Here is a 23,780-nt window from a genome sequence, read left to right as displayed (position 1 = left end):
GTCCCATACATGCTATCAACATTTCTTAATAGGAAAGTTAAATGCCTCTGCAGAGTGAATGATCCCTTCAGAGTGAACTGTTGTGAAATGATGACGTGTCAGAAAAGGGCTCCAGGGCACTTTCTGTGGCATTTTAACCACAACTGTGGCATGGCGGCAGAGGGGCTCAGCGGCAGGATGTTAGTGTAGAACACAGGTGAGAGGCACGCCCAGCCAGGTCCAGCCAGAATCTCCCTGAGGCAGAGAGAAGCCCTCTCCCTCCCTGCAGTCTCCCTCCCAGGGTCTTGCTTGCTAGTCTCCCCTGGGCTAACCCCCCCTGGCGGGTCTTCTAGGCGACTCCCAGAAATATCCCTACCCTTGGGCCATCTCCTCCCCCACCAACCTGACCAGCTTCATAATAAAAGAACAGCAAAAGTGGTGGAACTCATTTCCAGGATGAGGTTATCAAAGGCTGTGACCTTTCCTGCAGGCTATCTCCCTGGTTCTTGTTTGCTCACTGTGAGGAAATCAACTGCTGTGTTGTAAGCTGCCCTCTGAGAGGGGTGGATCTTGTGTAGGGAGCTAAGGAGACTTGCAGCCAAAGGCCCATGAGGAAGAGGCCCTCAGACCACCAGCCTGCAAGGAATTGAGCTCCTCAGACCAATATTTCACAAGACAGCAACTCCTGAAATGCAGCAGTCCCTCAGCCCAACAACCCTCAACCCTCAACAAAGTGAACCCTGAGAAACAAGCGCCCCAAGGAAGTGTTAATCCTGAAGCACAGAAGAGGCCCTCAGTCCAACACTAACAAGAAAGTGAATTCTGAAGAGAAAACAGGTCCTCGGTGCAAGGGTCCACCAGGAAGGGACCCCTGAGGAGCACAGGCCCTCAAGTCAACATCTCTCATGAAATGAAACCCGGACAACAGACCACAAGAGAGAAGTCTGGGAGCAGCTCCTTGCCTAGCTGAGCCTTCAGATGAAACCCCAAGCTGAACTGTAACCCTCATTATAGTCCTGTGAGTGACGGTGAGACAGAAGGGTCAGCTCAGACAACCCCCAGGCCCTGAGCCCTGAGAACCGTGAGGCTACATCGTTGTTTAAAGCTACTACATGTTGGGATGACTTATGCGTATGTCCATAGTTAGTCAATATGGCTGCCCACATTTCCAACTGCACCCAAGAATCTCACAGACAAGTTCCTTACGTTGTGGAGGTTAGAGAAAAGCCCCGAATATTGAGAACAGCCGTTAACCTGAAACCAACTGTTCCTTGTTCCCCGTAAATATTTCCACCTGTACCCACCCTGTGATAACTATAAAAAGGTGGAATGAGAAATGATCGGGGTCGCAGACTCTCCCCTTGCATGGAAGGGTGTCGGCGGCCCAAGCTTAAGCTTGCTATTAGAGGCTCTTGCCATTGCATGTAACTCTGGTCTTCTTTGCGTGAGATCGGGACTCGAACTTCTGGACATAACAGTGTATCAGATTATCTTAAAGTTATCCTTTCCCTTGCAAAACAGATTTTTTTTTTTTTGCCTCCAGGGTTATGAGTTGGGCTCACTGCTAGCACTACAAATTCATTGCTCCTCAAGGCCACTGTTTTGTATTTTATTTGATGACAGAGAGAAATTGAGAGAGATGGGGGAGATAGAAAGGGAGGGAGAAAGACACCTGCAGACCTGCTTCGTTGCTTGTGAAGCGTCCCGTCCTCCCTGCAGGTGGGGAGCGGGGGCTCAAACCAGGATCATTGTGCAGGTCCTTGCTATGTGCACCTAACCAGGTGCACCACTGTCTGGCCCCTGAGATGCCATCTTTCTTTCAAAAATAGTCTTCCTTCAAGCTCGGCCTCATGGCCTATCCTGGTCTCCTGAGGCCTTACACACCACAGCCTCTCCCTGCACATGTACAGGAGAACATGCTCTTCTGCCCGCTCCCCCCACCAGTGTTTCTGTTTACCTCCCTAGATGGGAAAGGGCCCTATAAGCTGGGCTCTGCTTTGCCCAGAACCTACCACAGTGCCTGCCACAGAGATGGTCCAACTACAGAACAGAGGGTCAAAAGCCTCCCCAGACCATCCACATTACACTGCACCACGGGCTCTTCAGAATCCTTGAAGCACTCGCTGTTATGAAACAAGAGCTCGGGAGTCGGGCGATAGCATAGCGCAGCAGGTTAAGCACCCATGGTGCAAAGCACAAGGACCGGTGTAAGGATCCCAGTTCGAGCCCCCGACTCCCCACCTGCAGGGGAGTCGCTTCACAAGTGGCGAAGCAGGTCTGCAGGTCTCTATCTCTCTCTCCCTCTCTGTCTTCCCCTCCTCTCTCCATTTCTCTCTGTCCTATCCAACAATGATGACAACAACAACAGTAATAACCACAATGATAAAAAAACAAGGGCAACAAAAGAGAATAAGTAAATATTTTTTAAAAAGAAAGAAAAAGAAAACAGATTCTCAACTTTCGACCCTTCCTGTGATTAAATTCTCCTCATGTTGTGAACAATGGAGATTCTCTTTCCTTCCTCTTCCTTCCTTCCTTCCTTCCTTCCTTCCTTCCTTCCTTTCTTTCTAACCAGAGCAATAATTAGCACTGATTTATGGTGGTCCAGGGGATTGAACCTGGGACTTCGGAGCCTCAGGCATGAAAGTCTCTTTGCATAACCATAATGTTATCTACCTCCCCACCGCTCCAGATTGCCCTTTTCAAATGAGACGGCAAGCCCAGGGGATTTTCTTTCAACCAGCCAACAATGAAATGAATCAACAGTATGATTTCCAGTGTTCTAATATGATAAGAAACACTGCTCCTGGCTCCTGCTGGCTTCTGATGCCTTAAAAACATGAGGAAGTGGCCACTGGGAGAAACAGGATTTGGAAGCTCAATTCTACCTTGTAGCCGCCGATGCGATGTTCTTGCTTGAATCCCTTTCCATTTTTCAGCCACCTCATTGTTGGTGTTGGATTCCCCCCAGCTGGACAGCGAAACTTGACAGTATTGGCTGCAGGAACAGCATGCAGCCGCTTCTCCATCTTCTCAGTGTTGGTCCAGTACGGTGCTCCTATTTGGGAGAACAACATTATGATGTCAGTGAGCGGATCATGGCATGAAGGGCCTGGCAGGTGACTCACAGCAGTTTCCCATCTGCATCTGTCTATATATATATAATTTATTTATTCATGAGAGAGATAGGAGGAGAGAGAAAGAACCAGACATCACTCTGGTACATGTGCTGCCGGGGATTGAACTCAGGACCTCATGGTTGAGAATCCAATGCTTTATCCACTGTGCCACCTCCCGGACCACATCCATCTGCATCTGTCTTAACAGAAAAGCAGCCAAAATCTCTGTAGTCTCAAAGCACTCATCTGCAAGCCTTGGATTTTTTGTTGTTGTTTGTTGTTATCACTGTGTTATCGCTGGGACTCGGTTCCAGCACTACCAATCCACTGCTCCTGGTAGCCATTCCCCCCGCACCCAGTTTATTGGATAGAACAGAGAGAAATTGAGAGAGGAGAGGGAGAGAAGGAAAGACAGACACCTGCAGACCTGCTTCACCGCTTGTGAAGTGTCCCCCCTGCAGGTGGGGAACCGGGGGCTCGAACCCTGATCCTTGCTCAGGTTTTTGCACTTAACTGGGCGAGCCACCACCAGGCTCCCTTCCTGAACTTTCTAGAACACTGAAATGCTACAAGGCCGGTTTGCGACTGTTGATTTCTAAAAAGGGTTAGAATGACCAACAGGACAGAGCATTTCACTGTCTGTGTGAATGGCCTGCCATTTTCAGACGCTTGAATGGAATTTACACACCAGGGAAAATTTCTCCTGAAACAGCATCCACGTGGCCTGGGAGAAGGTCCCTACAGGTGAGCTGTCTGTTCACTTATGTCTCTTAAAAGAGAGGAAAAGTCTGCAGTCACTTTCTCTCCCTTGTCCTTGGTGCCAAAGTGCAATTTTGTGTTGAATTATGTTTTAAAAGGCTACTTCATACACACAGCACCAACACACACAATCACAGGGGCCGAGTTCTCTGGAAAGTGTCGCTCAGAAAACCAGGGATGCACACCAGTAAGAATTTGAGCTTGAGGGGGCCGAGTGGTGGCGCACAGGGTTAATTAAGTGCATATAGTCTGAAGCAGAAGGCCCTGCACAAGGATCCAGGTTCAAGCCCTTGGTTCCCCACTTGCAGAGGAGAAGCTTCACAAGCAATGCAGCAGGTGTGCAGGTGTCTATCCTAAACTCTCCCTTTCTGCTTCTCCCTCCTCTCTCAATTTCCTCTGTCCTATCCAATAAAATAGAAAAAAATGGCCACCAGGAGCAGTGGATTCATAGTGGCGGAACCAATCCCCAATAACCCTGTAGGCAAAAAAAAAAAAAAAAAAAAAAAGAAAGAAAGAAAAAAAAAGAAGAAGAAGAAGGAAAAAAAGAATTTGGGAATTGGGAGGTAGCACAGTAGGTTATGCGCAGGTGGCGCAAAGTGCAAGGACTGAAATTCTGCATGAGTGTTTCCTAACCATTTATTTTTGAGAAGGGTCAGAATGAGCACAGAACAGAATGTTCCACAAACCAGAAGTAAACCCAAGCTCGGTAAGGTCTCAGTTCTGAGAGTCCCAAGGCTCTCCTTCTACTCTGGATGTCACAGCTGGCTCTGAGGCCTACGGACCCCTTCACTCCCCAACCAGGCTCTCAGGAGAGAGTCAAGCCTTGGAAGATGGAATCTCAAACACCTACCTGCATTAGCCCTCACCCTTGCCCTTGAAGCCTGCTGCATAATGGTGCCTGGGGTATCTTAACAAGGGCCAGCTGCCTGTCTCTAAGGACTAAGTCCTGCCTACTGGGTGCACAGACAATGTAAAGAGGCAGAGGGAGTCGGGCGGTAGCGCAGCAGGTTAAATGCACGTGGCGCGAAGCGCAAGGACTGGTGAAAGGATCCCGGTTCGAGCCCCCAGCTCCCCACCCGCAGGGGAGTCGCTTCATAGGCGGTGAAGCAGGTCTGCAGGTGTCTCTCTTTCTCTCCCCCTCTCTGTCTTTCCCTCCTCTCTCCATTTCTCTCTGTCCTATCTAACAACGATGACATCAATAACAACAACAACAATAACTACTACAACAATAAAAAAACAAGGGCAACAACAGGGAAAATAAATAAATACTTAAAAAATACTTTTAAAAAAACAGTGAAACAGCAGAAGTCCCCGTGCACCAGAGATTTAAAGGCCAGATGGAGGGAAGGAGAAGGAATAGAACTAGATTCTCTCCTCCAAACCCAACTGCATCTTCAATGAGCAAGTAATTTCTGCTGTGGCTGTGTCCCACTCATTGGGGCCTGGGGGGCAAACACCTATAAACACGGCTATTCTTTTGAGGGTTCACACTGCCTCCCACTCCCACCCCGGGAGCACTGGAGTCCTATTCCTCACAAGACTCCCAGGGTTTGGCATGGGCTGAAGGCTGAAACAATTTCAATAAGCTTTCTTTTTTTTGGGGGGGGGGGAGGAGTTCAATTTAACAAAATCTATCTGCAGTCTTGATCACTAAAAAGAAGCCATTGGGGGGCACAAAGTAAATAATGAGCTTTGTCGTGACTACACAAAGACTTTTACAAATCTGACCTAAATGAAAAGCATACCTCATGCTGTCAGGTGTCTGCACGCCGGTCATTTGTTTAAGTAAACACAATAGCCTATTCATGGGAATTAGCTAAATATTAATGTAGTAACTCTTTCAGACACACTCAATTACCGCTGAGCCGATTCTTTGGAATGTCTTTCTTTACATGAAAAGAAATCAACAGATACGGCCTTCCACACCATCAGGCACGATCTCTCAACTCTCTAAAAGGGTGTGGGGTTGATTGTGTGGCGCTAGGAAGAGTGCTCCGTTCCTCTTTTGCTGGTCTACCCAGCCTCAGAGAGACTACAGGCATAGCAAACACCAGTCCAGACCACAGGGCCCTGGCCTGCGGCTCCAGCACCCTGCCTGGCAGGACACCTCTGTCTTGGCGCCGGAGCACTGATTTAAGGACAATGGTGGAGGAATTTTGCCGGAATTTCTGGCCAGTAGCCATTTCCCTCGGGTGCAATTTCAATCATCCAGACTGTATCTATAAAAATCTGCCCGTGCAGAGCAGACTCAGGAGAGAAAGGCAAGGCCTGGACTGCCACTTCGTTTCTTATCTAAAGTCTCCAATGTCTCTGAGACACAGGGAGCACCTTGAATCTTTTTTTTTATTCCCTTTTGTTGCCCTTGTTGTTTTATTGTTGTAGTTATTATTGTTGTTGTTATTGATGTTGATGTTGGATAGGACAGAGAGAAATGGAGAGAGGAGGGGAAGACAGAGAGGGGGAGAGAAAGACAGACACCTGCAGACCTGCTTCACCGCCTGTGAAGTGACTCCTCTGCAGGTGGGGAGCCGGGGGATCGAGCCAGGATCCTTGCGCTTTGCGGTCCTTGCGTTTTGCGCCACCTGTGCTTAACCGCTGCGCTAACGCCCAACTCCCTTGAATCTTTTTTTATGACTTGATTTAATTATTTTTTATATATTTATTGGATAGAGGCAGAGACATTGAGAGAAAAGGGAGAAATAAAGGAGAAAGAGAGATCTACAGACATGATTTCCCCCGCTGGTGAAGACAGAGGGGCTTGAACCAGGGTCCTTACACATAGTAACACTCAACCAGGTGCGTCACTGCCCAACCAGAACAGCTTTAGTTGATCTAAAGGACCAAGCAGAAGTAGCTCCACTCACAGCAGCCGACACTTGGACCTGGATTCACAACATACTTTTTCCCCTGAGGAAACAGGAATCGGGCTTCAACAGAAGGAGCATCCAGGCGACGCCAAGTCACACAACCTTCCAGCCCCAAACGGCACTGGAGCTGGTGAGAGCCAGAAGCTAGGCTGGACTTCGCCGGACCTCTTTCATAGCATGTGGGAATTAGCAGGTGAATGGGCCACAGAAGCAACACCGGACCTCACGCACTGCAGGTGTGGGCAGGCTGCTTCCTTCACTGACCGCCAACCTGCAGCCCCAGGTCCCATCCAGCTATGGATAGAAGTGTATATGCATGCACACCTGACGTACCTTCCACAGCACCGTGGTAGGCTACAGGAGGACTGGGGAGAAAGTCCCTAAGGGAGGGCAGACTGCAGCGTATGCCTCTGATGGTATCCAGGAACTATAGCAAGTCAGGGGAGAGCAAGTTGTGCCAGATGACAGGTATGGCCCTTCTGCTCTGACATTCTTGGATCTTCGGACATGATGTGTATTACATACCCAAAAACAATGCTGCTTGTTGTTGTTGTTGTTGTTGTTAAGATTTATTCATTTATTCATTTATTCATTTATGCCACCAAGTTGACGTCCCTGGACAGATGGCCTCACCAATGTGTCCTGGAACCCCACCTCCCCAGAGCCCTGCCCCACAGGCTGGGGGTATGTACCCACCTGCCATGTCCAGAAGAGAAGCAATTACAGAAGCCAGACCTTCCACCTTCTGTACCCCATACTCCCTGAGGGATAAAGAATAGGGAAGCTTCCAATGGAGGGAATGGGATACAGATCTCTGATGGTGGGAATTATGTGGAATTGTACCCCTCTTATCCTACAATCTTGTCAATCATTATTAAATCAATTAAAAAATCTCAAAATAAATGAATAATAAAGGGGCCAGGCGATGGCATACCTGGTTAAGTGCACACACTACAGTGCACAAGGACCTCGGTTCAAGCCCCTGGTCCCCACCTGCAGGGGGAAAGCTTCACGAGTGGTCAAGCAGGGCTACAAGTATCTATCCCCACTTCCCCTCTGAATTTCTGTCTCTATCCATTAATAAGTAAATAGATAGATAGATAATATGGACCTAAAAAAGATTTATTCATTTATAAGGTAGACATGGAAAGAGAACCAGAGTAGCTCTCTGGCACTTGAGATGCTGCAGACTGAACTTGGGACCTCATGCTTGAGAGTTCAATCCATTCAGTTTTATCCACAAAGCCACCTCCCAGGCCATGGAAAAATATTTTCTTAATCATCAAACAGTCATTATGGGCAGGCGAAAAGATCAGCCAAAATAAATAAATGAAAATGTCCCCCATCAAGGTCCGCTATGCCCAACTCACAATCACTTTCTGCACCTAACAGCTGTTGTATCAGCCTGCAGACATTCCTCTCAGCACAGGCTTCCTTTCCCACCTCCATCCTACAGGGAAGGTTTGCTGGGCCTTTTCTGGCTCTTCTTTTGTTATTAGAAGCGCCCCTCCCTCAATCCCTAATTTGTCTATATCAGGAGTGAGCAATGAGATACAGCATATAACTTGAGTGATCTTCAGATTAAAAAGTTCAGGAGTCAGGCAGTAGCGCAGCAGGTTAAGCGCACGTGGCGCAAAGCCCAAGGACTGGAGCAAGATTTCCGGTTCGAGCCCCTGGCTCCCCACCTACAGGGGAGTCGCTTCACAGGCAGTGAAGCAGGTCTGTAGGTGTCTATCTTTCTCTCTCCCTCTCTGTATTCCCCTCCTCTCTCCATTTCTCTCTATCCTATCTAACAATGACGACATCAATAACAACAAAAAAAAAGACCACAAGGGCAACAAAAAGGAAAATAAATAAATAATATTTTTTAAAAAGTAGCTGTTCAAGCTTTGGGTGGATGGGTGGGTGGTTGGCTGGGTAGGTGAATGGATGGATGAGAGTGTTGAATTCTCTCTTTTTTTTAAATAAATTATATTATTATCATCTTCATCATCTTTATTTATTGGGCAGAGAAAGACAGAACCTGAGAGGAAGGGGGAGATAGAGAAGGAGAGAGAAAGAGAGACACCTGCAGCCCTGCTTCACCAATTGCAAAGCTTTTTCCCAGCAGGTGGGGACCGGGGACTCGAACCCAGGTCCTTGCACACCATAACATGTGTGCCACCACCCCACCCCTGAGTGTTGAATTCTCTACTCAAACATTCTGTCCAAGTACCTATGTTTCACAAATAGTAGACTTACAGGGTTTCTTTTGACCCAGTGGTTCAAATGTAATGCAAAAATGTAGGAGAGCTTATCCCACAAACGGCCTTCCACTCCCAACCCTAACATCCAAGGTTGACAGAGTCTCCTCATTCTGAAATCAGAGTGGGAGACTGTAGTCCAGTAGTTACTAGAGCAGGAAAACATGGGCTCCTGCTGCTGCTGGGCCAGGAGAGACGTCTGGGCCATCGGGCCCAAGGCTGATGTGATCACAGTTACCCAGAAAGGTTAAGTGATCTGATCTAGGTCACATGGCCAGAGGCCTGGCTGAGGCTGAACCCATGTATCCAGCTCCCTGAGCAGGGCTCTTTCAACCACCCCAGGATGCTCTTTGAACTCTCCCACAGTAATTAAGGCAAGAGTTCAAGATTTATGTGAGCCTGGGATGCTGATGACTGCCAACTGTATTTTTATTGTTGCAGAAAATAAAAAAATATAAAAAAGCACACACAGCCTGTTTCAGCTCTGAGATTAACTCTCACAAACTCCCTCAAGCCCCACTAAGGCCTCTGTCTTAAGTCTATAATTAGGGCCTTTAAAAATATCACTAATCAGAACATTTGAATGCTTTGACCCTGATGTGTGAGTGGGGGAGGACTGAGAGCTCTCCAGTAGACTGTGGTTCAGCTGTTTTCAGTTCAAAGATAACAAAACATGTGAGTGAGGGTGCCGCTGTAGAATACGAGGACTTCTTTGAGAAATCTCATTAGGAAAAAAAAAATGTGCAAAGCAGGCAGACATTGAAAGGCATTAAAACAAGCCAGGCAAGTTGCCCACATGTGAAAATTCTGAGTCTGATCTCTGGTAGACCAGCTGCCCCAAAGGAACTCCCAAGTTTCTGCTTTCAGAAGAGAAAGTTCCCTTCCTCGGAGAAGATGGAGGAGGGAGAGAGATTCAATCTCTCCTAGTGGACCAAGGTATGATCCAGTTTTCACTACCAAAGGATTTCAAATAAAAAAATTAAATAAATTTAAAAAAAGGAGGCTGAGGGGGTAGCACAGTGTCAGAGCACAGAACTGAAGTCCCAGTATCTCAGGTTTGATCCCAGCCCGACTCTATGCCAGAGAACTCTCTCTTCTCTGTCTCAGTTTTCCCCCTTCCTTAAAAACAGATACTTCAGGATAAGAGTAGATAGCAAAATGGCTATGCAAAGAGACTCTCATGCGTGAGCCTCCAAAGTCCCAGGTTCAATCCCCTGTACCACCAAAAGCCAGAGCTGAGCAGTGTTCTGCTAAAAAATATATATATATATATATATATATTTCTTATAAACTTCAAAGACTGATGAACTTTGTTCTGTTTCAATTCCCAGAAACTTCAATCCAACAAAGAAACCAACACTTACAAATTTAAGTGTTACCTCTAACTAAATATAAAAACAAAACAAAAAAAAAAATCCCGATGAGGGCAAAGGTGACAGCCAGAAAAATAAAAGGTATTATCTGCAGGCTAATCAATGAAAGGAGTTTGGAATCTCAGGCCTTCCTTTTACCTAGTTACTTCAAAAAAGAAAAAAAATTTTTTTGTGTTTACCTACTTCTCTGACACAGAATGCAGGCTCCCGCATGTCTCAACAAGAATGAAACCAAAACAGAGAATTACCTCCTCTCTCTTCTCAATAGAAGAATCACCAGCAGCAAGAAATCTTGATAGAACGGCCTCACTACTAAGCAAACAATCTTCAGCACCATCTTCCCAAGAACTGAGTTAGAGTTTTGAGCTCTTCAGAAACACTCAGAACTTAAACTCAAACTGCTGGTGAAATAACTCACTAAGGAGAGGGCCAGGGGGTGGTGCACCCGGTTAAGCGTACATATCGCCACGTATAAGGACCAGGGTTCAAGCCCCTGCTCCCCACCTGTAGGGGTCCACTTCATGAGCACAGAAGCAGGTCCGCCGGTGTCTCTCATTTTCCTTCTCTATCTCCCCTCCCCTCTCAAGTTCCCTCTGTCCTGTCAAATAAAAATAGAAAGAAAAAAAAAAAGGGCAGCTGGTAGTGGTGATACATTGCGCACGCACCGGAGCCCCAGCGATAACCCTGGTGGCAAAAATAAAATAAAAAATATAAAATATATATATATATATATTAAAAATAAATAATTGTCATTCAAGAACAACAACAAAAATGGTCATACCAGTCTAGTTGCTGGTTGTCAGCAAACCCTGCTTCCTTAGCAGGGAGTGATGGCAAGGATGAGTTAAATCAGACTTTCTGACATAAAAGGAGAAATTCTTTTCATTTATTTATTTATTTTCCCTTTTGTTGACCTTGTTATTTTTTCATTGTTGTAGTTATTATTGTTGTTATTTTTGTCATCATTGTTGTTGGATAGGACAGACAGAAATGGAGAAAGGAGGGAGTCGGGCAGTAGTGTAGCAGGTTAAGTGCAAGTGGCGCAAAGCGTGTTAAGGACCCCGGTTTGAGCCCCCGGCTCCCCACCTGCAAGGGCGTCGCTTCACAGGCGGTGAAGCAGGTCTGCAGGTGTCTCTGTCTTTCTCTCCCCCTCTCTGTCTTCCCCTCCTCTCTCCAGTTCTCTCTGTCCTATCCGGCAACGATGACAACAATAATAACTACGACAATAAAACAAGGGCAACAAAAGAAAACAAAGAAATATTTTTAAAAAAAAAAAGAAATGGAGAGAGGAGGGGAAGACAGAGAGGGGGAGAGAAAGACAGACACCTGCAGACCTGCTTCACCGCCTGTGAAGCGACTGCCCTGCAGGTGGGGAGTCGGGGGCTTGAACCGGGGGATCCTTACGCTGGTCCTTGCGCTTTGCATCACGTGCGCTTAACCCACTGCGCCACCGCCCAACTCCCGAAAGTATAAATTCTAAGCTGTTCAGAAACCTTCAGTTTGGATGCCTGTCAACCCTGAGCATGTGTGACGTTGGCAACTGTGTGCCCAGAGAAAGACCAGTTCTCAACAAGGCACCATTTTTTTCCTAGCAGCTGGGTCTGCAATGACGTCACACTGGTCAGCTGTGAGGTCATAGCCAGTTAGCTGCTCACATGGGACCCGAGAATGCCTTCACATTTGTGACAGAACTTGACATAAGGGGAGCCAAGCATGGTGGGGTGGGGGGAGATTCAGATTCATCACATCCACCCACTTCAAAGAGCATGCGAGACGTTAATGGGCACAGGTCTTACGGTCAGCAAGATTGGAAAAACCCTGGGAAAGAACTAAAGGAGACCAAAATTTTGCTAAATAAATAAATAAAACTTCTCCGAGGGCCAGGGAGCGTTTGCCCATATTACAGAGCATAGGATTTGTGTGCCTGAGGCCCTGGAGGCCCCGGGTTCAATTCCCAGCACTATCATAAGCCAGAGGTGAGTGGTGGTCTGGTTCTTCACACCCCTTCCTCTTTCTCTTGTTTGGCTGAGAATTATTCTGGGCTAGGGTTCCCAGGGATGGTCTTTGGGAAGGAAGCCTACTTTATTATTATTATTAATTATTATTATTATTATTATTATTATTATTATGCCTCTAAGGCTATCTCTGGGCTTTGGGTGCCTGCACTATGAATCCACTGCTCCCGGAGGCCATTTTTTCCCACTTTGTTGCCCCTGTTGTTACCCTTATTGTTATTATTGCCATTGCTGTTGTTGTTGTTGTTGTTGGATAAGGCAGAGAGAGTTGGATAAGGCAGAGAGAAATGGAGAGAGGAGGGGAAGACAGAGAGGGGGAGAGAAAGACAGACACCTGCAGACCTGCTCCACAACTTATTATTCTTTAAGGTACCAAGCAGAAAAGGAATGGCTAAGGATTTGGTTACAGGAAGTGTGCTAGGCCCCGCCTCCCAGCCCAGCCTGCTGAGGTGACTGGGGATTGGGGACCACGGGTGGGGAGAAAGCAGGGGCCGGCAGGCTCCACACAAGATGCTGTGACTAGTACGAATAATCCCCTAGAGGCTCGACGCCAGGGCACTCCACCTGGCTGTGGGGATGAGGAAACTCCCGATGATGGAACCCACTTCGGAACAGTCCCAGCGTGATGAGGGGAGACCCAAGACCAACCTCAACACCGCAGAAAACGGACTTGAAATCTCTTTGCCAACCCACTGGGTCTCACCCATGCAAACCCCCTTCATAGGGCTTCATTGTGACGGCTGCCATTACATTCTGCTTCCTTCTGTGATCAGTGCTGGATAGAAGGAGAACTCTGCCAGACATACGAGTGGGCCTTCTGGGACACAACCACTTGAATGCGATCAACTATGATCTAGCCCCGACCCCACCCCAAAATAGAGAATAAATAGCAGGCAGTGCTGGAAGGTGCAAATGAACCTCTACCAACGCACCCTCCCCCCCCAAAAAAAGTAAATAAATAAAGACATTTCTCGGAGACCTCACTTTCATCACAAGGCCACTGGGAGCTTTGCAAAACACTCCCCAGCAGCTTCCAGACAATCACAAGACGCTAGAGAGATGCATTTGGACACACAAGTGATCTGAAAACACGAAGAATTCAGTGCTTTTGCAATTTCCTCCGCTCACTGGGGCAGACATCTGACACGGAGGGTGACAGAGAGAAAAAGCTGTTGTAATGCCGGCATCCCCTGGCCCTGCCTGGCCAATCAGCCCAGGGTCGTGGCATTCCTCTGTCCACACAGGCCACAGCTGCTCCGTCTCTGGTGCCTGGACTGCACCTGCACCGCAGGCCGGACAAGTGGCACTCGTGGTTGGCCAGGGTCAAGGAGCCGGCTGAGAACTGCTGTCACTCGAATGCAGCTCTAATGTTTCACAGGCAGCCACCAGCTCTCCCTCTCCCTCTCCCTCTCCCTCTCCCTCTCCCTCTCCCTCTCCCCCCCCCCCCCTCTCTCTCTCTCTCTCTCTCTCTCTCTCTCTCTCTCTCTCTCTCTCGGACAGCTAACTCCAGTCCTTAATCACCGCAGGGCACCCACTCCAGGGCAGAGCTGGTGTCATTCGAGAGCTAATTACAGAGATGCCTGGTTGCACGGGGAAGGCATAAGCAAGGGCACTTCGACTGGAGGCGCTCACACTGCCTGGTCCTCCCACAGGGGCTCTGGGCTACAGGACAGATCTGCATTCCCAGGGCAGGCACTCACGCTTCGCCACTTGCAGGGGCCTCCTGGCGAAGCTCACGTGTGGGGACACTCGGTACACCAGCCCGGGGCCCTGGAAGGGGGGAAGGGGTCTCAGCCTGTCCTAAGCCTGCCCGTGCTGCTTGGTGCACAGTTGAAGAGGGGGGTGTCACCCAGTTCCCATGCACCCGGCTCTTCTCACTGCAGCACTGGAGCAAAGATGGAGGTGACTGCCAGGGTTGTTCCTTGCCACTCCAGTGGGAGTCCAAGAATTCAAAGGACCTGGGAGGTGGCTCAGCATCAGAGCACAGGACTTGCAAGCACAAGGTCCCAGGTTTGATCCCCAGCACCACCCTAGGAAGGAGTGAAGAGGTGCTCGAGTGTCCCTCTCGTCTCTCATACAAATAAATAAATCCACCTATAGCCCAGCATTCTGCGATGAAACAATAAAAGCAACCTCCTTAGAAGATTGATACAAGGGCTGGGGAGACAGCATAGTGATTCTACAGAAAGATTTTCCTGCCTGAGGCTCCAAGGTCCCAGGTTCAGTCCCTGCACTACCATCAGCCCGAGCTGAACAGTGTGCTCTGGTTGTGTGTGTGTGTGTGTGTGTGTGTGTGTGTGTGTGTGTGTGTGTGTGTCATTAGAATAAAATAAATATTAAAAATCATAGTAAAAACAGAAAACTGACACAAATCACAGCGATCCCCACTGCCTCACGAACCTGGATTCCCACACAGGGGTGTACAATCACAGCTCCCCACCCCAGTTTCAATCTGGGGAACCCCACCCCTACACCAGGGAGGCTGAGAATCTTCATTTCTAAATTCTCCCGTCAGCTGACAAGGGTGACCCAGCCTCCACAAGCCTCCACCACAAACCTCCACCCCACCCCACCCCCACCTCCCACTTTCTGCTTCCAAAAAGTGAAAACTATATAAATGACTTATTTCTCTTTTTTGTTGGGGCTACAGGGAAGCTCTGAAACAAACCCAACTCCTCACTTCAGCAACACGTTATCCTGGGTGTCTGGCAATTCCAATTTCCTCTTCTTCCTTGGAATAACCCAGGACTCGCTTTAGGAGCCTTAAGTGTTTTGTTTTTGTTTTTGTTTTACCAAAGCACTGTGTAGCTCTGGTTTACAGTGGTGCAGAGAACTGAACCTGGGACTTTGGAGCCTCAGACAAGAGAGTCTCTTTGCATAACCATTATGTATGGCAAACACTAGAAGAAGAACCGTTATGTATGCATCTGCCCCTGCCCTAGACTTGCTTTAGTACCTGTCACAGAATCCAGGCCTTGTTGAAACTAAACTACCTAAATGCATTTTTTAATATCTCTATTTATTTTTATTGGGGGGGGAACTAATGGTTCATAGTAAATACAGTTGTTGGAACATGTGTAAAATTTCTCAGTTTTCTGCAAAACACCATTACGCTTAGCCTTGGTGCCTAAATGCATTTTGAGAAAAGCTAGAATATAAAAGCTCAGCAAACGAATACCAGTAACCAACTCGAAATCACTTGAGGAACATTCCAGCCACGTTGCAAGAAAACACCATGAATTGTCCTGTCTTGTCTTCAGACCCAAGTCCCTTCTTGAGTACAGGACCAGCATGTGCTCACTGAGTCCCAAGGCCACCCACCAGACACTGTCATTGCTCCCAATTTACAGTTGAAGAAACTGAGACACAGATATTAAAAATCACCTGTCCACCCCACTCAGTCATGAGGGTACAGGATTTGAACCCAGGCTGCCCAGCACCGAGAGGCCACATGCTCTTGGGTACCAATGAAAGGTGTCCCTGTGGGTTTCCAGCATCAACCGCTTTGAAATAAACTAACAGCAATCCGTGGTGGCCTTCTCGGTGTGGTCTACACTGCAAGGTACACATCTGTCACTTGCACTCAGCACCCAACCGAATCTGGTCCCTCCTCCCCCAAACAGAGATAATCAACTACTGCCCAGATCCCCCTGCCCCGGGGGGACGTGACGTCTTGTCCCCAAACTCAGAGGAAGCAGAGGGAGAAAAGACAACCAAGCAAAGAGGTATCGCACGAGAGTAGGTACAGACACGAGGCAGAAAGGATAAACAGGAGAGAAGGGTGTGCAGGCACGCTGGTTTATTCTCAGAATTGAAAGTCAGAGAGGGCAGGACACAGAGAAAGGTGAGGCCACACAGACACAGTGCCCCGCCCCATGAGGTGGACAGAAACGGGGACAGGACAGAGTCAGGACTTCCTGGCGGCTCCTCCCTTGTGACCTTCAGGCCTGGCCACTACTTACTCTTGCCATCACCGCTCTCACTGACAAAGTCCTCAGAACCCTCTGTATCGTCCTCGTCGTCCCCCGACGTGATGGCATCTGGATTCAAAAGAACACAGCAGCGGTTGTGTTTTTTTTGCAAAGCACAGGGTGGCTGGCCCTCAACTATAGCTCAGTCCTCCTTGGGGAAGGGGGGTTCCTCTCTCACACACACACACACACACACACACACACACACACACCACCACCACCACCACCACCACCACCACCACCACCACCCCAGGAGCCCATACGAGAATTCCGGGACCGTGAATCACAAAGAAGGGCTAGGTGGCTTAAATTCTCTCTCCCGCTCTCTGCAGTGACAATTGGTCTGTGTCACGAGTCTCGACGTGTTCTGCTTCCCTGCTATTTCAACAGGCTACAAAAGTGGACAGGCAGGAACTGGCCTTTAGAAGGTTCAAAGAATATCCAGCTCCCCAGCAAGTTTGCAAATTCTGTCAGATCCAAATATCCTTTCCAAGATGCCCAACCTTCCAGTGCCCCCTCCCCCACCCCACGCCTTCAAGAAAGGAATTAACCTCTAGCAAAATTGGGCCTTCAAACGGTTTGGTGACATTCCAAAGGCAAAATCTGGAATTGAGGTGGCATGGAAGGAAAAAAAAATTCTTTTTTAAATTAGGGAGAGAAACTCCTATCTGCATCAGGCCCTCACAGCCAGCATCTGAATCTGAACCCCGGTATTCTGTGTCAGGGATACCCCAGGGGTTTAGTGGAAGCAGACAGGTCTGGACAGGAGGAAAGCTGTCATTTCGTATGAAAACTGTCCAATCTCAAGGCCAGGCAGCAGAGCACCCAGTTGAACGCACACATCACCATGCACAGAGACCCAGGTTGGAGGCCCCGCTCCCCACCTACAGGGGGGAGCTTCACGAGTGATGAAGCAGATCCACAAATGTCTATATTTCTCACTCCCACTCTATTTCCTCCTCTCTTCTCAATTTCTCTCTGCCCTAGCCAATAAAATTTTTTTTTTAATTAAAAAAGGGGCAAAAAATGGCTGCCAAGAACAATAGATTCACAATGCTGGCACTGAGCCTCAGTGATAACCCTGGAGGCAATTAAAAAAAAAAAGAATAGAAAAAAACTTGTCCAATCGCCACAGGAAACCTGTTGTTTTGGGCCAAGCAGTGGCACACCTGATTAAGTACTCACATTACAATGCACAAGGACCCAGGTTCAAGGCCCTGGTCCTCACCTGCAGAGGGAAAGCGTCACACACGAGTGGTGAAGCAGAACTGCAGATGTCTCTCTTTGTCTCTTTCCCTCTCTCTTTCTTTCTCCTTTCTCAATTCCTCTCAGTCTCTATCCAATAATAAATAAATAGATAAAATATTAAAAAAAAAAAAACCACACAAGCCTGGGGGCCAGGCGGTGGTGCACCTGGTTAAGCACACATATCAAAGTTCACAAGGACCCAGGTTCAACCTCCTGGTCCCCACCTGTGGTGGAGGGGGGGAGAGACACTTCACGAGTGGGGAAGCAGGGCTGCAGGTGTCTCTCTCTGTCTCTCTCGATCTCTATCTTCCCCTCCCCTCTCGATTTCTCTCTGTCTCTATCCAATGATAAACAAACAAACAAATAAAAAAGAAATAATTTTTCTATTAAAAAAAAAGTGAAGCCTGTCATTTTGAACCAGCAGCCCCCTGGCACTCCCAGCCCCGGGCAAGAGTGTCAGAAGCAAACGGCTAGCGGCCTGAAGCCCTGGTACCTGGTGTGCTGGTCACAGACCCCCTATGTGCCCCTACTCTGGTCAAAGGGTCCCCCGGAAAGCGGGCCCACTCACCTGTGACATTCACCACGAAGTAGATAGTGTCACTGTCTACCGTCCTAGCGGCAGTGCAAGCATACAGGCCGGAGTCTCTAGACGTGGCACCTTTAATCTGCAAATACTCCCCAATAAGCACTGTCCTATTGCTGGGCCCCAAGTGAACCCCATCTTTAGTCCAACTGATCGTGGTGGCCGCTCTCAGCTGGCAGCGCAGCTCTAGCGCCTCCCCGGCCGCAGCCACGTACACTTCCGGCTGGGAGATTTGGTATTTGGTGGGCGGCTCTGCAGAAAGGTGGGAGAGAGAAGATGGAGACAGATGGGACAAGGCCAAGGAGAGAACGTCCAACAACCATCAGTGCCGGCCCCTCTTGTCACCCTCGCCCACCAGAGGCGGTCTGGTTCTGCGACAGTCCCTGAAGGCCCCCGGGGCCTCTCCCCGGGGCCCCAAGAAGCAGCTCTGGAGGACAGACAGGAAGTGCCAGCGAAAGTTGCCCCAGCTGCCCTGCTGCCACAAACCCAGACCCAGCAGGGAAGGACACAGGAGAAGAATGGAAGCCCCCCTGCCAATCCAATACTTTCAAGCAACTGAAAAGTTCTAGAATCAGGGCCAGGTGGTGTAGAATCAGGGCCAGGTGGTGGCACACTGGGTTGAGTGCACATGTTCCAATGCGCAAGGACCCCAGTTCAAGCCCCCAGCCCCAACCTGCAGGAGCAAAGCTTTGCAAGTGGTGAAGCAGGGCTACAGGTATCTCTGTCTCTCTCCTCTATCTCACCCTCCCTCTCTATGTCTAGCTGTCTCTATCCAACAATGGCAATAAAAAAATTAATAATAATAAAGAGATTTCTAAAATTGAGGGTGGGTTGTATCTGGAAGGATGTGTATTTGATAGAACTTTGCATTCAAGATGACTTCCTGGCTGTACTTGTGTACACACACACACACACACACACGCACACACACGCACACACACACACAGGCACACACCACCTATTCATCTCTGGAAGCCCTTGCCCGTGATTGCAATGCCAAGCCTGCCCCAAGGACTTACCCCTAACTCCCTAACTCCCAAGAATCCACAGAGTCCTTCTACAAAACCAAGCACAATCTGGGTTGTTGTTTTTTTTTCTTGTTTTTTTGTTTTTGTTGTTGCCTCCAGGGTTATTGCTGGGGGCTCGGTGCCTACATCATGAATCCACTGCTCCTGGAGGTTATTTTTTTCCCTTTTGTTGCTCTGGTTGTTTTTTATTGTTGTGGTGGTTATTATTATTGTTGTTATTGTTGCCGGATAGGACAGAAAGAAATTGAGAGAGGAGGGGGAGACAGGAGGGAGAGAGAAAGATAGACACCTGCAGACCTGCTTCACTACTTGTGAAGCTTTCCCCTGCAGGTGGTTCAAACCAGGATCCTTACGCCAGTCCTTGCACTTCATGCCGGGTGCGCTTAACTCGTTGCGCTAGCACCCGGCCCCCACAAACTAGCTTCTCAGAAGCTCTGGGGCTCAGTTCAAACCTTCCTAATCTGGAAGGTTTGTTCTGTGTTGGGCGGGTAAGGGATACCATTGTTTTTTGTTTGTTTGTTTGTTTCCTGACAATGTTCACAATCTGGAGGCTTGGAACCAAGAGCATCTTTGTAAGTGCAACGGAAGACTCAGACGCGGTGATTCCATGGAGACGCACCTGAGCCTCCTGTGCCCAGCACCTCTGCACCCAGAGAAAGGTGGGTCCTGCCTCCCAGCCAATCCCTGCCTCCCCACCCATACCTCAGTCTCCTTGGGGGACTCTGTCTTCTTTTTATTGTTTTACTAGGGAAATAATGATCTGCAAGACAGTTGTCACAGGAAAACAAGTTTCTCACCCTTCAGTGGCAGGTGTCTGCACGCCACTCCCACCACCATCCTGGTTCCTCTGTGTCCCCCCTTCCTCCCCAGCTCCTCTGTAAAGCCCAGATCTTCCGGCAACAGCACCCCGCCATGTCCCTCGCCACCATCAGCCCCCAGCCACCCGCCACTTTCCTCCACCTGTGTCTCTGACAAGCAGGTTCTCTCTCCCCAGGGAACACCCAAATCCCAGAAGGGGCATCTCCTGGCTCTTTGGGATCTTCCCCTCCCCAGGTCAAAGTCAATACAACCTTGGGCCCCTGCTCAATGTGACACGTCCAGGGACGCAGGGCAGGAGGGAGTCCAGAGGACACAGCTCCCTCAGTCTCCAGGAGGGGATGTGAGAGGCCAGCGGCCTCCAAGGACACCAGCCAGAGCTGCCGGTCAACGCCAGGAGTGGGCTTCCCCCCTCCCTCTGAGCTGGGAATGGTACCCACAGTCCCGGGAGTACAAAGCCTGGTGGCTCTGGGCCGGCTCTCAAACACAAGGCTCTTGTTCTGGCCTCCACAGTGTGATCTGGACACTGAAATGAAGTCCCTCTGTGTTCCAGCCCCAGGAACGGAGGGATGGAGGCAAGGGCCACAGGCATTCGGTTCTAGAAGCCCTGCTTAGCAGTCAGTAGCAAGAGAGAGAAAGAAAGAGAGAGAGAGAGAGAGAGAGAGAGAGCACCACTCCAATATATGTAGAGCTAGGGACTGAACTCATGACCTCCTGCATGAAAGTCCTATGCTCTGTGCTCGAACATTCAACTCCTTCTCGGACCATGACTGTCCCACACAAAGGAAGCAGCCTCAGTTTGCCCCAAATACTAACCAGCAACTTGGCCAGGGAGGTGGCCCAGCAGTAGAGTATGCACCTTGCATGTGTGAGGTCCCAGTTTTGAGATTCCCCAGCACTGCATGTACCAGAATGACGCTCTGGCCTCTGTCTTTCTCCTCTCCGCACCTCACCCCTCTGTCTCAAAAAATGGGCTGGGGAGAGAGCACAATGGTTATGCCTGAGGCACCAAAGATCCCAGGTTCAATCGCTAGCACCACCACAAGCCAGAACTGAGCAGTACTCTGGTAAAAATGAAATCAAATAGAATATAAAGTTAAAGAACAAGAAAGGACATCAAATTAGTTCACCGGAGAAGTGCTTTGCCAGGCATGAAACCCAGCCATGCAACCCTCACCACAGTGGGGGGAGGCTGCAGGGCTATGCTGACTCTGTCTGTCTCTCTATCTCTGTCTCTTTCTACCCAAAAAGAGTCAATCAGTACAGTGAAGCCCCACCAATGGCTAACAGAAAAAAAATGAGGAGGAGGAGAATGAGAAGGAAAAGGAAGAGGAAGAGGAAAAGGAAGTGGAAGGAGGAGAAGGAGGAAGAGAAGGAGGAGGAGGAGGAGGAGGAGGAGGAGAAGAAGAAGAGAAGAAGAAGGAGAAGAAAGAAGAGAAAGAGGAAGAAGAAGGAGAAGAAGAGGAAGAAGAAAGAAATGGAGGAAGGAAGGAAGGAAGGAAGGAAGGAAGGAAGGAAGGAAGGAAGGAAGAAGGAAGGAAGAGAGGGAGGGAGGAAAAAAGAAAATGTGCAGAAAAGGGGATTATTCCTCCAGACCACATGAAGCAAGGAGCAGGAAGCTCAGCTCCCAACTCTAACATGCTGGGTCCCTGCAGACTCCCCATCACTGAAGACCCTGCCATGGCCCTGACAGCACTCTCCAGGAGCTAGTCAGGGCGACCTGCGATCTGCTCCTCTCAAGCTATGGATGGGCCTCCATGGGTCAGTAAGACAACCAACCAGATAAACCTAAGAGTCGCGATTATTTCCAGTAGAGCCAGGCCACCCAGTTTCCCCACCAGGTGGACTTCAAGTAGTCTCAAAGAACTTCCCCAAGTACACGGAGAAAGAAATTCATGGCACTTATTCATAAAGCAAAGTCTGAAGTCTGTCACTCTCAGAAAGACAAGTATGTGCTCCTCCCCCGGGAGTGATCAGTTCCCAAGAGGTTGGGGGGGTAGGAATACCTGGGGGGGGTCTTGGTGGAGCCCAGCAGCAGCTAGCCAGCCCCCCTCTGAACAGGCCAAGAGGACTGAGAATGAGGGCAATATGAAAAGTAAAAAGAAGGGGAAAGAATTGGTGAGAGACAACACCAAAAAGAGGAGAGAGCAGCAATGCTGGGGGTCCGGTGGGTAGAGTGTGTGACTTGCAAACAGGAAGGAGGTCTTGAGTTCGATCCCTGACGCTCTAGAATTCTGCTTGTATCTGTATCTCATTAACAAATAGGGAGTCGGGCGGTAGAGCAGTGGCTTAAGCGCACGTGGCCTGAAGCGCAGGGACTGGTGTCAGGATCCCAGTTCGAGCCCCCGGCTCCCCACCTCCAGGGAAGTCGCTTCACAGGCGGTGAAGCAGGTCTGCAGGTGTCTGTCTTTCTCTCCCCCTCTCTGTCTTCCCCTCCTCTCTCCATTTCTCTCTGTCCTATCCAACAATGACGACAATAAGAATAACTACAACAATAAAACAACAAGGGAAACAAAAGGGAATAAATAAATAAAATTTTTTTAAAGTAGGACCAGGGAGAGTGCATATCTGGTGTCACATAGCATAACAATAAATAAGTGCCCACACTGCTGGCCCAATGGAGGTACTGGTTCCTGTCTCTCCCCAGGAGGCCACTGGGACCTTCCCTCCTGCTGGAATCCTCTGGGGACACAGCAGCCTGCTCCTGTGAATATAGTCCCCAGTACATCTGCTATGCCCCTCGAGGTCTGAGATAGCTGGCTAAACATTCCCCCAGGCCCTCAAGGATCCCCCATCTGCAATACCTTGACAGTTCCCCTAACTCTGATTACCTTCCACTGACCCAAGTCAAGCCAGAATGCCCTCTGCCTCCGAGTCATTGATGACAGTGGACACAGAACAAAGTATCCCCGACAGACCGACACACCTTTCAAGCTGATACTCATATTCCTCCAGACCGAGTCTTTCTGGTGTTAGAACCTACTTTCATTTATCATTTGAGCAGGTCTCATTCCAGCCTAACTTCTCAGCAGTTCCATGAATCCTTGCTCAAGAGTCCCTGTACCTACCTAGGCTCTATTGTTTTTATTGGATAGAGACAGGGAGAAATTGAGAGGGGAGAGAGGGAGAGAGACACCAACAGCCCTGTTTCACCTCTTATGCTTTCCCCCTGCAGGGAGGAACAGGGGCTTGAACCTGGGTCCTTGCACACTGCTGTATGTGTACTCAAATAGGGGTGCCATCACCTGGCCCCTCACGGTCAATCTTCTCTTCTGAATTCCAGGTCAGTAAGCTACAGAGAAAAGAGGCAGGGTTCAGACTCAAGTGACTGACCCCCAAAGTCTCCGTTTTCATTTCATCGAAAGTAGAAATGTGATTCCAATTCTGCCCCATTTTATTTTTTTAACTTTTTAAAAAATATGTTATTTATCAGTTATTGGATAGAGACAGAGAGAAATCAAGAGGGAAGGGGAAGGCACAAAGAGAGTGAGAGACACCTGCTTCACCACCCGTGAAGACTGCCCCCCTGCAGGTAGGAAAAGGATGGGCAGGACTTGAACCCAACTCCTTGTGCATGGTAACGACACATGCACCACCTCTGAGCCTCATTTATAAACTGCCTACCAAGTCAGGATTTTTTTTTCCCCATCACTGGCTCAGCATACTGTGAAATTTTGTGTCAGGTGGGGAGAAGGGGTAGGAATCCATACAGAGCCCATACAGTCCCACATGTTCCCCCCTCCACCAAAGCACCACAGTGGAAGGTTCCAGAAGCCGCC

At 48.9% G+C, this 23,780-nt stretch overlaps 1 protein-coding gene across 14 annotated transcripts in view; it reads right to left on the bottom strand.

The window, feature by feature from the left end:
- Positions 1-23,780, bottom strand: part of FGFR2 (fibroblast growth factor receptor 2) — a 110,094-nt gene that overhangs the window by 59,940 nt on the left and 26,374 nt on the right. For 6 of the 14 annotated variants that reach the window (XM_060171160.1, XM_060171162.1, XM_060171159.1 and 3 more), the window contains exons 3-5: positions 18,143-18,409; positions 16,318-16,395; positions 2,868-3,037 (exon numbers count right to left, since the gene is read on the bottom strand). In XM_060171160.1, coding sequence (XP_060027143.1) covers positions 2,868-3,037; positions 16,318-16,395; positions 18,143-18,409 — 515 coding nt within the window. The remainder of the gene's footprint in view (positions 1-2,867; positions 3,038-16,317; positions 16,396-18,142; positions 18,410-23,780) is intronic. The other 8 variants (XM_060171166.1, XM_060171168.1, XM_060171165.1 and 5 more) reach the window with 2 other exon arrangements.

Source organism: Erinaceus europaeus, chromosome 14 (assembly GCF_950295315.1).
Source record: "Erinaceus europaeus chromosome 14, mEriEur2.1, whole genome shotgun sequence".
Taxonomy (NCBI): domain Eukaryota; kingdom Metazoa; phylum Chordata; class Mammalia; order Eulipotyphla; family Erinaceidae; genus Erinaceus; species Erinaceus europaeus.
Note: the sequence above shows the minus strand (reverse complement) of the source record. Positions and strands in the feature narration are given on the sequence as shown.